This window comes from Lycorma delicatula, chromosome 1 (genome assembly GCF_047948215.1).
Source record: "Lycorma delicatula isolate Av1 chromosome 1, ASM4794821v1, whole genome shotgun sequence".
Taxonomy (NCBI): Eukaryota; Metazoa; Arthropoda; class Insecta; order Hemiptera; family Fulgoridae; genus Lycorma; species Lycorma delicatula.
In genome coordinates this window covers 356,833,674-356,850,878 of record NC_134455.1, presented here as the reverse complement: position 1 = coordinate 356,850,878, position 17,205 = coordinate 356,833,674, and the positions used below count along the sequence as shown (strand labels likewise).

The following is a 17,205-nucleotide window of genomic DNA, read 5'->3' as shown; positions in this document are numbered from 1 at the left end:
AATTTCAAATCTTTGTTCTCAACATGAAGTGCATGGAAATTATGATTAAAAACATGATCTCATCAATCAAATGACAAGCTTAATTAGAAACCCTCTTTTTTTGGAAAAACAAAATTTGTGGTCCCTTATATATTTTTCTAAAGACTGTATATATTATCTGTACAATAAAAACTTTATCACAAGAACCACATTCAAGTTTGTAAACATCTGATAAGTTTATTAGTTTATTAGTTTATAAGTTTATTAGTTTTACTTCTGTTACGCTTAATAAATTTACCTGGAGAATTATCATATCTGAAAGCAATATCAACATCACTGTGTCTAAAAAATATTTCTCTGAGAATTTAACTATATAAGTGAGTGCAAAATTTCTTTTGCTGAAATGAATTACTTGAAGGAGAAATTTTGTATAATTTATTCTGAAGCAGTTGAACAACTAGGCAAGTTTTGTGTAACCATTATTCATCACTAATTTTATAATATTAAATTCTTTTTCAAAATTATCATGTGACATCAAAACATTTAAAAATCTATGAATATAACTATTAAAAACCGCTAATCTATGTGCAAATGGATGTAGTGATGTACAATGAATGACAGTAGCAGTGTATGAGGGTTTATGATTTATACTAAAATCCAGTTTATTGATTTTTGTAATATTTAAATCTAAAAAGACAAAAGAATTATTTTGTTCAACACACAAAGTAAATTCGATATTTTTGTGTAATGTGTTAATAAAATTCAAGATTAAACTACTCAACCAAAAATATCATCTATGTGTCGATGCCAAAATTTGAAATATTTAAAGAATGGATGAGCACAAATTTTGTTTTCCAAATCATAATAATTTCAGTAGCTAATGAACTAAATTAGACCCTTCGTAGGAGTGTAAATGGTTAGTGTTAAACTCACAAAATAATAATTCTGTGTTAATGCTGATACAATTGCAATTGTTGAAAAAGGTGTGCGTAGAAAAAAGATTGAACAAATGTTTTTAAATAATTAAGATTAATGTTAATGTGAAGTTTTTCTACATGTAGAGGTAGAGTGTACATAGGAAAAATATTGAATAACAAACCATTTGATTATGAATTGGATAAATTGTGTGTGGGACCTGTGATCTAAAATCAAATATGGACAGTATTTTGCATCATCTGACTAAAGGTGTTAAAAGAGTCTGATTGCTGAAAAATTTGATCAAAGTTATTCCCAGAATCAATTAAATATTAATAGTCGGTTGATGTATGGTTAAACTAATCATTTAAAAGCAAAATGAAGGATTTTTATTTGAACTGGACAGTGAAGTGGAATGCAACGCAGGTGTATCAAGATGCATATTACTCTCCTATAGATGTCCAAGCCTAGTCTTTAGTATTTTCCATTGAATTTCTTCTTTAATCTTTATGAAAAAATGGCAATTATATATTCATAATGACAGGTATTAGTAATTATTGAATAGACAGAGATGGGTAGTATTGCATTCCAATCTTGGGTTGGTTAGGAACAGGAAAGACCTGATTGTGAGAAATTCTTCTAACTAATATTCACTATGTCATCTTTCCATGCCTGGATGACTAAAAATCTACATGAATAATTTCTTCAGGTAAAATCTAAGCACTGTGGTATTCAGCAATTTTTGAGTCTACTGTAAAGAATGAGGGTGAAATTCCAGAAAAAATAATTAGTAAAATATAGCTTTTACTTTGTATGTTGAACAAAATAATTCTTTTGTCTTTTTAGATTTGAATATTACAAGAATAATTAGTTGAGAAACCTTTGAGAAGTGTTAAATTTAAAATGCTTTAGATAATAATAAGGATGTCATTTTATGAAAGAGCAAAAGTTATATCTACTGGAGAAAGAATAGTAAGAAACTGAAAGCAGATTTGAACACGTTTCCTGTTAATTCTTTCGCTTTTTCTTTTGAGATTCTTTATTATTTACTTTTTTGTTGTTTAATTTTATGTTTTTCAAACAATATCCTGATTTTGTTATAAATTAAAAATTATATTTAAAAAAATTTGGGAATTAAAATTTAATGTAATTTTGTTAAAATTAATTTTAAAATGTTTCACAACTCTATTATGCTTTTTCAGAAATCGCTGCATCTTTAGAACAATTTTATATATATATATATATGTTAGTCAAAAGCATAATTAAAGGTTCAAAATTCTAAAATTTTTGAGATGGATGGTATTGAAAAATAATCTTTTGTTTGTTTTAATGATGTGTTCCTTGAAATTATTACGCTAACACATAAAATTACTATATACTAATTAGATTATTGCTTTTAAACCATACAACTGAAAATTAATAAACCTGTTATTTATAATAAAGAGGTGTTTGTAAAATAGAATGTGAAGAACAAAATTCTACATAAGAGAAACTTTAAAACATCCTTGAAAGTTTACGAGCGTATTAATGTAATAAACTAAAAATCTTATTACACTGATCATAGACATTAGGGAAAATAGACATATTTTTGAAGTCTAAATAAAATTTAAATTTTGGAAATCAGTGGCAAATTTAAATTTCTCACATTAAAAAAAGTATATGTAATACAAAACAGCAATTGTGATATAGTTAATAAACAAATGAAATTTAAATATATTGACTGGGTTAGGGAAGTAATTAAAATTTTTTCCAAAATTCATAATTCACATTTAAAAAGGTGTTTAAATGTGGTACCAAAACAGTAGTTTGATTATATATCAGTTGATTGTGATAATAGCATAGCAATTTGTTGTAAATATGTTTTTAATTAATCTATTTTTTTTTAAATCCATTCTGATGAAGCGCAGGACTGCAAAAGTACATGGTGAAGCTCACAAAAGAGTTAAGTAATTTTAAAATTAATTCTAACAAAACTATTATTGTCTGCTACCAGGATGCAGTTTGTTAAACTGTATATCCATATTCTTTCTTTGTGAGTACTGAAATCAGTGATGTAGTTTTGTTTTACTATTAAATTTTTATTTTCTCTCCCTCTATTGTTAATTTTTTGTATTTCTGTACAAATGTTAGAAAAATGCAAGGAATTACTTGCCATGAAGGATGCTGTAATTCAACGACTTCAGAATGAATTGAAAAATGCTGAAGTTAGATTTATAAAAGATCAAGAAAAACAAACTTCAGATATTAATCTATTAGTGTCAAGAATAAATGAACAAATCAGAGTTATGAGAAAAGTTGTCAGAGCTCAGCTTACTCTAATTGAGGTATTTTATTTGTTATCGTATAGTTTTACTTGAATAGATAAATTTATGTTTCAAGTTGAGAATTTGAATTTAAAAGTATTAGTTCGTTATTTTCACATAATTAAGGCTACAATGCATTATTATAATGCGATTTTGGTTTTAAGAGCAAGAGCCTAGTCAAACCCAGTCTTATTTCTGGTAGTTTTTATTCTAACGTTTGTAAAAAAAAAAACAGTACTGTTTGTGAGTAAGAGTTGGGTAAGACTGACGCATTGTTTTTTAAAGGAATAATAACTCCATTCTGCTATATTCAAGCCATGCTTTTTTGAACACCAAGGAAATCTGTGATTCTTCTATTGGAGTCCTTGTTTGTTAAAGGGGTAGAATGCAAGAAGGTTAGATCAAGGCATTTCTCCAACTCTCCTCTCAGCCTCACCTTCTAATGTTTCAAAGTTAAAGTCTGAGTGAGAGCTATTCGGTTTGGTAGTCAGTTCAACTTTGCAGTTTAGAACCAAATATTCTGTTTCTGAACAGCAAAATCAAAGGAAGTTCAAAATGGACATATAGGTGATGTGGTTGGTTACTATTGAGACATTTTTATTGACTCTGTTAATGATATAAGTGCTCTGAACACCTCTTACAAAGTAATTAGATATTTTTTTACCAATGCATGTGTTTGTTCAAAATTATTGATTTAATTTTAAACATTTCAATGAGTTTCAATAATTTAAATGAGTTCCATTTTTTTTTTATTACTTTTTTTCATCTTTTATGACAGCATAGGATCACTTTAATCAGTCCATTATCCAAGTCTTTGATGGGACTGTTTGGGCCTTGCAGTCCTCCCAGTACTTTTTCATATGTTCTGGTCTCCATGCCCTTTCTGCTGTTGAGTATGTTCGTGTTGTGAGTTTCTTTCTTGTTAGTGTGAAGCAAGTGTTTTTATCCTTGATTTTTTTTGTTCAGTTTTATCTTGTCTGTGATGTCTTTCCTTCAGATCCTCCTTATTTCTCTGATCCTTGATGTTTTCAAGTCAAGATTGTACTGTATGTCAGTTGTTTCAGAAGTCTCAAATCTTGCTTCCTCATGATGTGTTCAAAGAATCCTAGTCTCCTCTTATGCATGGTATCAGTGATGAGTTATAACTCTTTCACTAGCCGTCTTTCTGGTACTTTTTATTGATGCAGGTTCTTCCAATTCTTCTGTCAGTTTTCTGGAGTCTGTCTGTCTTTGATTGTTCAGGTTGAAGCATTGCTGCATTGTGGCTTCTGGTTTTATAACTGTGTTGTAATGTCTTATTTTTGCATTTGTGGATAGACTTTTTTACTACAGGTGTACCAAGTTTTTGTGCTTTAGCTAGTTTGTTTGTTCATGTTTGGATGAGGTTTTTTCATTTAGAATGTTTGTCATTATTTGTGTGAGGTATTTAAAATTGGTTACTTACTATCTTGACTTTATTACTATTTATGTTTACGTCTTGTAATTATGTTGGTTTTTTGGGGCATAATTTCTGACTTTCCGAATGATTTTTTGAGGCCAATTATGTTTGCAATGTTTCAAAATTCTAATATCTGTGTTTTAACACTGTGGATGACCTTTGCTAACAGTGCCTAGTTGGTGAAACAAGGCAGTTTGTTTTGATTTTTGGCCTATTTTTATCTTTGGGGGCATTTTTTGAGCCATTCTCTCATTACCATTTCTAGAGTGAGGTTGAATAGCAGTGGTGAGAGTTCATTACCTTGGCACAGTCCTTTTTTGATGTCAAATGATTCTAAGAGCTCATCTCTGAATTTCACTTCTGACTTAGTGTTTGTGAGGGTCAATGTTAGTGAGGGTCAGTGAGAGATAGTCTGAGGTGTCTTAGAATTTTTAGTAGGGATTTTCTATGAATGCAATTGTGTGCTTTCTTGAAGTCAATGAATGTTTTCACCATATCTCTGCTCTTTTTCTGTTGTAATCCATTATTATTTTGAGACTCATGTTCTGGTCTGGACAGCTCCTCCATCGTCTGAAACTTCCGTGGTATTCTTCAAGTTGTTTTTTTAATTGTAAACTAATCCTGTTGAGGATGATTCTTGAAAGAATTTTGTATTTTGTGTCTAGAAGTAAAATTCCCTTGTAGTTGTTATGATCTGTTTTGTGTAGTGGGTGGGTGAGGGCTGTTGTCCAGTGTTCTGGTAGTTCTTTGACCCAGATGTTGTCAAGCTGATGATGAAGGGTGATTTTTTTCTGGTCTTCTTGCATGTTTCTAGATCTCTACAAAGGTCTGATCTTCTCCAGTCACTTTGTATTCATCTCACCCAGTGCTTGGTAGACTAATTTTATTGTGTGAGGGTTGATGTTTTCCGGTGATGTAGTTATTAGGGTGCTGTCAAAGTTTAGGAGTTCTGTTGGTTCTTCTCAATTTAGGAGTTTGTTGAAATATTTAGCTAGGATTTCCACATGTCTTTATTGCTATGGGCCAGATTATGGTTTTCATCCTGCTATTGGGTGGTGATCTTATTAGTAGAGTTGGGATTAGTACAAGGCATATTCATAAAGTAAGGACCATCAACTTATATTTAAATATTAGCGGGTCTGAGCTCAGTTTCACACATGCAGGGACATTATCAACTATTTATGAAGCCACTGTAGTTGTTTTGATTCTGTAGTTGTTTGCCTGCCAGTGAATGCAGATCACAATGTCCGTGACAATTGTTTCTCCTGCCAGTTGTGAAGTGCGCACTTTGATTTAATTTTTGTGTGCAAAAGGATATTCAGTTACTGAAATTCATTGGTAGTTGTGCCTAGTGTATCGACCTACAGTAATGAGTGATGGAAAAGTTAGACAATGGTGTCGAGACTTTAAAAATGGCCACATAAATGTGCATGTAAAAGAGTGGTGTGGTAGGCCCAGTATTCAGACCAACGAAATCGTTGAACAAGTGAACCAAAAACTGCGATGTGATCGGTGATTGGCGATTAGTGCTCTGGCTAATGAATTTCCGCATATTGGATGCACCTCTATCTACAAGACTGTCACAAAAAAGCTCGGCTATCACAAATTATGTGCAAGGTGGGTACCAAAAATGCTCATCGACCAACAGAAAGAGCAAATAATGTGCAGTGGATGAGCGCTTTTGGACTGCTATCGACAAGATAGAGATGATTTGTTTTCCCACATTGGTATGGGCGATGAGATGCGGATGTCCTACACCAATGCAGAATTGAAACAACACTCAATGCAGTGGTGCCATTCAAGTTCCTCAGAACTATACTAACCTCTTGTTAGTATATGCGGTGTTAGTGCATTCCAGTACTTCTAGTTCGCATGTTACCTTCTAAGTGGCAGTCCACCGTATCCACTGCAGCCTTCTTTGAACTCTGGTGTTGCTTGGTTCAGCTAGTGGAGTATTCCTTAAAAGACCTTTAATGATTGACTCAAGGGATCACCTTTGGTGAGACTAGGTCCTGAGTTACAAGTCTAGATTGACTTAGTGAAGTGATAGTGGAGTATGACTTGATGATAGATGAAGTTTATTTAGATTCAGATGACTGGACAAATTTTTCCTATTTGTTGTGGGTATATCCCGGCATACATAATGCAGGCTCAATCTGACTTTTGTTAACGTTGTTATTTTGTAGAAAAGTTAAAAAGTTCTATCATAAACATTACAATATGTTAATGAATTAGTTGAATTCATAAAAAAAATATATATATGCATATATACTTTTTTGTTCTTCATTATGTTATCAGGCTTGAACAAGGACTATCATTTCTTTTTTTCACTATTTATAGATGATGTGTATGTTAAGACTGACCAATTTAATAACATAAAATAAATATTAAATTTGTTAAATATTAAATCCTTAATGGCTCTTCTGATGCTTTCATTTTGTACTACAAGGGTCATTCAATTATTAAAGACAAAAATATTTGTGGAGGCAAAACAGTTTGTAATACAGTTGATAACTCTGTGATGACCTTTAATCAGCTTCTTTAATAAAATGAATACTTTTAAATCGTGGTAAATACTTTAACCACTTTTAAATCGTAAAAGTCATTCAGCATTGCGTATGGTCCAGAGCATTATCTCTGTGAGCTTGTTTCAAAAATTGAAAAGTTTCTGTGATAGTTTTTCCCAGTTTCCCGCAAAATTTTACATTGTATCATCGCTCCCTAAAAATGCATATGTTTTGTTTATAAGCACAAAATATCATTTTATGATGGCAAGTCCTTTTGAAGTGCGAATTAGTTAAAAAGCACGCAGTGATCACTTTTTTGCTTTCCGAAGGTGAAAATCCAATTAACATTTACTCTCATATGACCAAATAATACGGGTAAAGTTGAATAACCGCAGAAATTGTTATAAGTGGGTAGAAAAATTTAAAGATTGTTGAACTTAAGTGCACCTTAAAGTGACCTGAAACTTGCATAGACTGTCTCATCTAAGAAGACCATCAAACTACAGTTGATATTATAGCTGAAAAAGCAAGTGCAAGATGGGTCTAAGAGAGTTAACAGATCATCATAAGGAGATAAGACTTAGCATGTGCACAGAGGTGAAACAACAGTATCAACAGGAAAATGATGTTTTTGCATAGTATTCTAACCTGTGTTGAGACATGGATTTGCCGTTATACATCAGAATCAGAAAAACAGAGCTGCAACGAACGTCAGCAGACAAAATCATAATGAAAATCTTTTGTGATCCAGAATGCTCAGTTTTTATCAATTTTCAAGATCAGAAAATAATAAACCGCACACACTACTGTGAAATGCTTATCAACAAAGTAAAGTCAGTTGAAAAAACACCCTGGATCTCAGCAAATTGTCAGTGTCAAATATTGTGATGACCTGATTGAAATATAGTTTTAATAGGAATTATGCATTTTTGTTATTTTTATATTTTTTATGAATTTGTACTTATATTTATAAAACTTAATCTTTATTATTAATAATTTACATTCATGTTTTTTTTTAAACTTTATTATCAAGATTCTATTTTGTTATACTTGAAATGTTTTTTATAATGTCTATGTTAAAAAAAATGCATGTTGTTAGTAGCATAGTATAATGTGTTATTAATGACCAAACAAGATATCTACAAAGTAATTTCATTGAAAATAATATAGTATATCAATATCAATGATCACATTTGTTACTGTTAAAATCTTTACATTTTATAGCAAGAGTTCAATCAACAGAGGACAGAGATTCTTAACTTTTTCTAACTCCATGACCCCCAAAAAGTAAAAAATATATCATGAATATTTTGCAACCCCCTTCAACCCCACTACAATGAAACCTTGTTAAAACTATTTAGCTTCATTGATAGCAATGGATTGAACATGTACAATGAAGTGTACAAACATGAGCAATTTACAGGTTCCACCTTGATGTGTATGTGCTCCTCATAATTTGGTCTGCTTCCATAATATTCACTGTGAGAGCATCATGTTCAAACATGCATGTGATATGTTTGGAAATGCCATATTGTCAGCAGTGTAAAAGAGTCATAAGGGATTGCAGAACATCAATTTAGTTTCAAGTGCAAAAGTGTGTGTCTGGTGCCTTTATTTAAGTTTTAAAATCGTAGATTCAATGAAAATAATATTTGATATTTCAGTTTTTCAGTGTGCCGGTCTAATGGTGTAACTATTTTTGTGCTAAGTTACCAGTTGAGATTCACGACCAGCTATCAAAATGTCTGCCGATAAAACGTTACAACTGCAATTTACATTGAAGATTTAGGTACATTTTAGCTTGCTTGTCGAAGTGAATATGGAAATTTAGTCATAGAAGCATTGAAAGTATTAATCCCTTTCGCCATGTATTACCTCTGTGAAAAGGGTTTTTTGTCTATGGTTGCACTAAAAACTAAATATAGGGATCGCCTTTTATCACTTGAAAACAATTTGCTTTTGTATGTTTCGCACATAGATCCATGTGTAGAGAAACTTGAAATGAACAACAAATGTAACCATCTGATTAATTTCTTTTCTTTACATGTGTACTTATAAAAATGTAAGTAAAATGTTCATAATAAATTTTTTTTTCTCATAAAATATTTCATTATTGTTTACCTGTAAAGCTGTAGGCTAATTTTACGACCCTCAGGTTGAGAAACGCTGATATATAAGGTATTCATACAATTTTATTATAAAAAACAAGCTATTTACCTAATTACAGGTACATTTAGATAATTATATCAGTTCAGATTTCTTATCTTCACATAAAAATGAACAAATAATCTTTTTATATAACATAAGAAAGTTACGATAAGATACTGTCTTTGTATTTTATTTCATAACATAAACAGAGAGTGTGCATACTTTTCTTAATCAATAACACTGATTTAGTAATAAAAAAATAAAAAATTTCAATTATATTCTTTCATTTCTATTTGCATATTTCTAAATCTTTTCATAACCCCAAAATTTATTTACACTTCCAATTAAGATTATAATTACACTTGATCATATACAACTTAATTAATCAAATATTCTATAAAGTCCTTCAATTTTAAATATATTTTATATTATTTTTTTACTGTGTATTTTAATATATTAACATATAGATAATTTAAAATAATCTCCAATGCATATACCTCAGATTCTGGTAAACTACAAAAATGTTTGTTTATACTTGTATCCTTCTAAAACTTTACACTAATGTAAGATGAAAATCAAATCTACCAAACTATATTTATAAAGTAAGCAAATCCTTTCAGAACTAAAATCATTTTTTCCCCCTGTAACTACAATTTTCTGGAGTTTTAAAGGTTTTTGTTGCTTATTCTTCTTTACTATAAAAACAATGAGCAATTAATTTCAAGAAATCAAATGCATTCAAGGAAAGGTATGGCAAATTATGCTGACTTATATACCTCTGTAGTATCATATTTTGTACATAGAGAATTTTTATAATTTTCTTGAGTTTCAGTATTCTATTATTTCTTTATTTAAATATATGGTTCTGCACTCTCTATTAGGCTATAGTAGCTGCTTGAATAAAGAAAATTTTCTCAAGAAAATACACTAATTAAAAGGGGTTTGGATCTGCTTATTAGCTAATTTAGATTCATTTTATTATTTTTTCCTTCCATTTATCTTATTACATTTCAAAATAATAACTAAGATAATATTCCTGTCTAGGAACAATTTTGAAATATGATTTTTACTTGTAGTAAGTAGACATTGCCCACCATGATAAAACATTTAAATATCCAATAATTAATGTGAGTTCTACTGATTTTGTGGCTTAAAAATACATCTAAGGTTGATTTGGGAAGTTGCAAAATATGTTTGAAAAATTTGATTTGAGCTTTTCCAGAGCCTTAGCAAGTGGCAGTAACCACCCCTTACAATATCAACCTAATCATATAATAAATTTCATGTATCTGAATTGCCTTTGGATAGTATAGTTTTCATTTTTGCAGATATTACCATGTCTATTACTTTTTTATATTCGCATGATTTTTTAAAATTTACTGTTTGATGCCAAGATAACACCAAGGTACTTAACATTTCAGTTTTCTCTTAATTAAAAATAAACTTATTTTGCCTACTCCCCCCCCCCACCCACAGCCTACTGAGTAAGTTAGGTAGTTTCAGTTTTTCATTTAATTTTTTACCAGATATTGGGGATCTTTTCTTTATCCCAAACAACCTTATTCAAATTACACAGTTACTGAAACCAGTTCAGTGGAAACAATTTAAAACATTATTTATTACACCATTATTTGAGGATTTATTTTCTTTGATATTATAACTGAAAAGGGTAATTGTTAAAAGATTAATACTTAATAAATCCCTTCAAACAAATTTTCCCAAGTTTTTTTTGCCGGTTTGAAATTTTTATAAACCCAATTTGGTTTTCAGTCTGATCAGTTCTTCAAAAATTATTACAATTTTTTACATTCCTCAAATTTATGTTTTTATGCGTAGGTTTCTTTATTTATATTTTGCTTTCTATGTACATTGGTCTAGAATTAAGCATTCTTCATCACATAAACACCAAAAAAATTATATTTTGTTAGACAGCTATTGAAACAGAAGATAAAGAGTTAGTGGACAACTTTAGTAAAAAGTGGGAAAACTTAAATAGACAGAGGGAAAAGGATCAAGAATTCAATTTGCAGCAAAGGATGATAAATGTAGAAAATCATTACAAAAATATGGAAAGAATAATGATTGACCACCAAGAAAAATATCTCAGCATTAAGATATCTCTTGAATTGAGTATTCAGGTAAAACTATAGATTATTTTAATCTATTTTTATTAGTATTAATACATTTATTTAATAATTAATACTACTTACTTAGAACTTTTAGGTTCTAAGCAGATAATTACTTTTTTGTGTATTGCATCTTCCCCCATGTCTCCAGTTGTTGCATTCTAAGTTAGATGGTGTCCAAAACCATTGATTTTATAGGAAAGTATGTGGCTATAAATGCATGTGGTTCTTTAATTACCTCTGTATCACTGATAAAATTCAGTCAATAAAAATGAAAATTATATGGTTTTATGAGGATTTCCTTTCTTACATAGTGTTCTTCATTTAATTTTTCCCATGTTCTAGGAACTTCATTCTAAACAACCTTGTCCAAATTGTACAGATAATGAACCCAATTCAGTGGAAACAATTTAAAACATTCTTTACTATATATATATTAAACATGCTGTAATAAAAAGAACTACTGCTACGAACTATGACAAACTATTTGAATTATTTAAGAACTATGATGCATTATTTGCAAGTTTTTAAAGAAGTGTTAAAATAAGTGGTTTTCTTTTTTTTTACAAATGAATTGTATAAAATGAACCTTATAATAAAGTGTAAACAAAAAAGATTCTATTAAGAACTTTGTGCTTCTTAAAATATAGAACTAGAGAAAATACGTGTTATTTATCTTCTCTTGTCTTAAACATAATTTTTTGTTTTTTTAATTGTACAGTTCATTTTACTTCTAAAAAAATAAAATAAGTAAATCATCGTCATAACAAGAAAAATAATTCATTACCATCCATAAGAGATACTTCTATAATCAATAGGATACAGATAAAGCTATTTATATTACATAAGTTTCTATTAGGCATATAGAAAATATAAACTTTTTATTCTTATAAATTACCATAATTTTAGGAAATAAATAATCTGTAAACAAAAGAACTTACATCAAAGTTGTTATACTTTCATGGCATTGGTTATTTATATTTATTCTTAAATAATTTAAGAAATCTTAATTTTAGTGGAAAAATTATGGTACACGAAAAGACTTCAAAAAATTCATAAAGTTGATATTTTTACTTTTTTCTGCTCTCCTACCTCCAAAATAACCTCCCAAGAACATTTTATGATTTGTCTATGTTTACTGTGACATTAAAAATAATGTAAAACATTAAAAAAGTGTAATAAATAAAAATATTGTTTTTTTTTTTTAATTTTAGAGGAAGGAGAATTTGGGAGCAATTTTTTGTATGCACGATAAGCATGTACACATTTACTGATAATATAAAGTGGTGTTATGTTTACAAAATTTGGAGAAATTGATCCCAAAGAAAATATATACCTCATCCGCTGGAGATGTTGACCCCAAACTTTTACTAACAAATTATTCCATGTACCTGTGCAAAATTTCTTCAAAATCAGTTATCCAGTCTAACATTATTAAGCTTCAAATACGCCAAAACACATACATAGATATGAACATTACCACCACTTTTTTGGTTTTTTGGATCATAAAACTTCAGGCAAAATATCCCACACCCCATTTTTGACCAGTTACCATACTTTCCTTCTTGCAGCATAGTTCTAGAGCTATTAAAATCAATCATGATTTTCACCATAAGACAATATTTTTTCTATTTTCTGCGTTATCAAAGTGTGAAATGGTTTTTTTTTCAAAGACATTAAAGAAAAGTATTAGTTGTTAAGTCAATATTGATTGTGTTAAAGTGGTTGATGTATGATTATTAATTATTGTTCTTATATATTCTCTTTGCATATTTTTAAGGATATATTTTTTCTTTTTTAGAAACTTCAACAAGAAGTGGAAGATATAAAAGCTATCTGTCTCCTAAATAAAGAGAAAATAGATTATAATTATCAAGTTCTGAAAAAGAGAGATGATGAAAACCTTCTTATAAAATCTCAACAAAAACGCCGAATTAACAAGTAAGTATTCTGTTTTAATGTGCAAAGGATTACTAACTTTAAATTAACACTCTTAACAGAAACGTGTTTTATATAACGTGAATGGAAACGCCTGGTCTGAGAGACCGTGGTCTATATATTTTTTTTTTGACTGAATTTTTCTACCTTAAATTAAGTAAAACAGTTAAAACCAACTTTTAACAATCAAAAGTATTTATTAAAATTAGAAAAATTAAAATGATTACATATCTGCCATTTAATACACATTTAATCATTTAATATATATATATATATATATATACTTTTTTTAATAACAGCTGCTCAAATTTTTTTAACATTAAGGTGGTAAGTACTGATATGAAAAAGTTCAGTTAAGTTAAATTGACTTAAAAAAAGTAATTATTTATAAATTTCACTTAAGCATTATTTAAAAGTACAGAAAAAAATGAACTAACAAAACAAATTTCAAATTACATGTCTCAGATATAAAAAAACTGAAGCTATAGAAACTAAAATCTTAGCTAAATAATCAAAGTGAAACATTAAAAGTTCAAGTACAATTAGCCTAATTAGCGGATAAGAAGTACTTAGCAGCTTTTTACAAGTAATAGAACAACATCCAGTATATGAAAAACATATTACCTGCCAAAGAACTGCAAAATTATATTTTTTGATTCTTTGATGAAGTAAGAGCGAGTCATGTCAGGTCATGTCCTTGAAGCTCATATACATTATGAAAGAATTCATTGCCCTAATACTCAGGAGTCTATAGAAAATGGCAAGAGGCCAATGCCTGGTGTTACGGCTTAAAGAGAAGACCACGCACTTCATATCTAGAAGATCAACTCCGCATTTTGTGATGTTGTAGTACATGATGATTTCTGGCCTTTTTTCTTTTCTTCATTGTCCAGAATATTGTGATGCACAATGGATGTTAGGATGCTGCTTGATTAATCTGTGGACATAGCTCAGAAGAGTTACTTCACATCTGAAACCGTAGGGGTAAGAACCAGAAAGTGTTCAGGAGGAAATCCTCTGGAATAGTTTTTTTATCTTTTCTCATTGTACCAACATACATTAGTTTCCTCTTCAACAGTTCATAGATTAATTCAGTAGAGGTAAACCAATCTGCTGTTATATTTCTGTTGGTACCCTAGGTAAGTTGATTTAGATGGACACAGATTGCGTAGCAATGCTCAGCTGTTTTTCTACTCAATTGAGGTATGCGCTCACAAATAAGAAGTTTTGGCATCTGCTAAACACATCACTTTTATGCCATATTTTTTAGGCTTCTTAGGCATATACTCTTTGAAGCCACATCTGCCACTGAAGGGTGTGTCAGTATCTCGTAAACTATGACTTCAGATGATGCACAGTACACTCTGTGGCAGTTAGATATGAATCTTGAAAATAATTCTGATATTGCTGCAGTTTTGTCTTTCTTCTTTCTTTGTTAGGATTAATTATAATTTTTCTGACAATATTGTTTCATCTTTAGAGAAGAGGGACAGTATTTGCTCACCATTTGACTTTAGAACAGAATGCAGTACCACCAAAGCCAAAAAAGCATTTATTTATTCTTTAATTGTTTCCCTATAGTTACTTTTGGTTGTACTCTCACCTAGTTTTAATATTTTGCTTTAGTGTTTTTTGATGGTATTTACCATAACAGCATTTATGATCTGGTCATCAAGTTAAAGATTCCAGATATCAATTTTTTTTTGTTTGAATCCTAACATCCTAGCAGGGCTGCAAATTCAAGGAAAACCTATTGTAATAATATTTCTATCATGCATTCTCACTTTAGTAGGAGGTGGAATTGAACTCCATGCATTGGGAGGGCCAACTAGGTTTTTTCCAAGTATTCTAAGAAATTGTCAGGGTGAACTTGTTGTGGAATGTTGTCTGAAGCACAGTTTTCATTAGAAGATTCAGGCTGAGCACAGTGAAGCTGGTCACAATCTAGTTATAGTAGAACTTAATCATTTTCAGAATGTCCCAACTCTTCACCATACTCGTTTTCCTCAGACAACACATAATTTGGGTCCTTATCTGAATCATCGACATCAACAGAATCTTCAGATGGTGGTTCATCATCACTTTTATAATCCAACAATTTATGGATTCTCTCACTGAAACTCAGGTCAAGAGTGTTTATTGGCCTACTAGAAATTGGGCTGTCCATTTTAGTCTTTAAACGATTTTATAACAAAAAATATTTAACTACATAAAGTCACTAAACCATCAATTATCTGTTAATAGAAATGCCTAGTCATGTAACCTCTACGAGAATAACACCAGTGGAAACGCTTGGTTGCATAGACTGTGAAGATTTTAACAGATGATCTATCAAGGTCACACAGGTCACTGAAACTAAACAAAAAATATTCTCAATGGTTAGTGGAAAGAAGAGAGGAAGGTACCTTGCAGGCCAGGCATCTTGCACTCACAGTGTTGCCACAACAACAACAAAATTCCCCTAGTGCGCGAGAGATCGTGGTTTCCGTTAAATGTATGGTGTAGATGTTTTATAGTATGCTCTCTTGAATCTATTCTCTTTTATTTAAAAAAGCACTCTTATTTAAATACAATATCTAATAGGAAATCACAAAGTGTTTAATATTTTTATTTGCAACAGCAGAAACTATTCATATCATATTGCATGTGTAATTAATGTAACCTAAACAAATCATGATTTCCCTTCACTTATTTATTGTGAGCTAGAGAAGAATAAAAACTATTTAAAAAGGAAATAAAAAGTTATGATTAAAATGTTATGTGTTTAACATATTATGACGGTTGTTTAAGAAAACAAAGTTTTTTAGAATTTTTTATTTATTTTTCAATATAGTTCTTGCAATTAGATACATTTAGAGCAATGACTTATTAATAGAGCAACTTTTTAATACTTTTAGTATAAAACAATTTGTTCAACTTTGCAAAATAAGCAGATGGTTTCATCCAGTGTACCATTTCTTCAGCTTTAGGAAGGGGAAGTAATCATTTAAAACCAAATATGTTGATGCATATGGAAACACATCAAAGCTTAGGTCATGGAGTTTTATAGCAATAACCAGATATGTGTGCAGGCACATTATCTTGATGAAAAAGCACTTTCTTTTTGGCTAGATGTGAATATTTAGCCTGAATAACGCCTTTGAAATGGTCCATCCACTAATGAAATATAATACTCCCTGGTAAAATGTTGTCTTTTTCCAGGTTGTCTATAAATACCACATGACAAAAAACCCAAAAAATTGTAGCCATGACTTTTCCTGCATATGGAACTGTTTTTGCGTTTGTACACTTTCACTTGCTTGATCAGAAACCAAACAGTGAATCCATCTGCTATTTTAAAATGTTGAAGAAACTGAGCAGAATCGCATTTAAATAAGTATAAACACCCTGGAGAAGAGTTCAGTCAAATGCGTTTTTGGTCAGCTGTTAACAAATGCAGCACCCATTAAGCTTTTCCATACCAAAAAGTGGATATGGTCATTTGAGACATTTACAATGTAAACAAGCTTTCATATTTTTAATTGGCGATCATTTAATTTATCATTGTGGATTTTTTGACAATTTTATCGTAGTGATTTTTGTGCATCCCAAGTGTTCATCATCTTGAATGGATGAACTTCCATTTTTATATTCAGCAGCCCACTTTTTCCCCATTGAAAACAAAGGAGAAAAATCCTTAAAAGTGGAATTAACACTTTTTGTATGTTCATAAGGAGAACCTATTAAAACAAAGTACCTTATAACAGCAAGGACAGTAATACCTATTTTTCAGAAAATGTCAAAACGTTTTTGCTTTACTCAGTCCCACAAGTACACAACTTAATGGACATGTCTGAAACTTCAGATTAGAT

At 30.3% G+C, this 17,205-nt stretch overlaps 1 protein-coding gene across 1 annotated transcript in view; it reads left to right on the top strand.

Annotated features, from left to right (window-relative positions):
• The window catches only part of LOC142318421 (dynein regulatory complex protein 1), a 112,848-nt gene that overhangs the window by 10,630 nt on the left and 85,013 nt on the right, over window positions 1-17,205 (top strand). Inside the window, exons 4-6 of the mRNA XM_075355006.1 lie at window positions 3,025-3,218; window positions 11,219-11,428; window positions 13,218-13,357. Of these exons, the coding sequence (XP_075211121.1) occupies window positions 3,025-3,218; window positions 11,219-11,428; window positions 13,218-13,357 (544 nt within the window). The remainder of the gene's footprint in view (window positions 1-3,024; window positions 3,219-11,218; window positions 11,429-13,217; window positions 13,358-17,205) is intronic.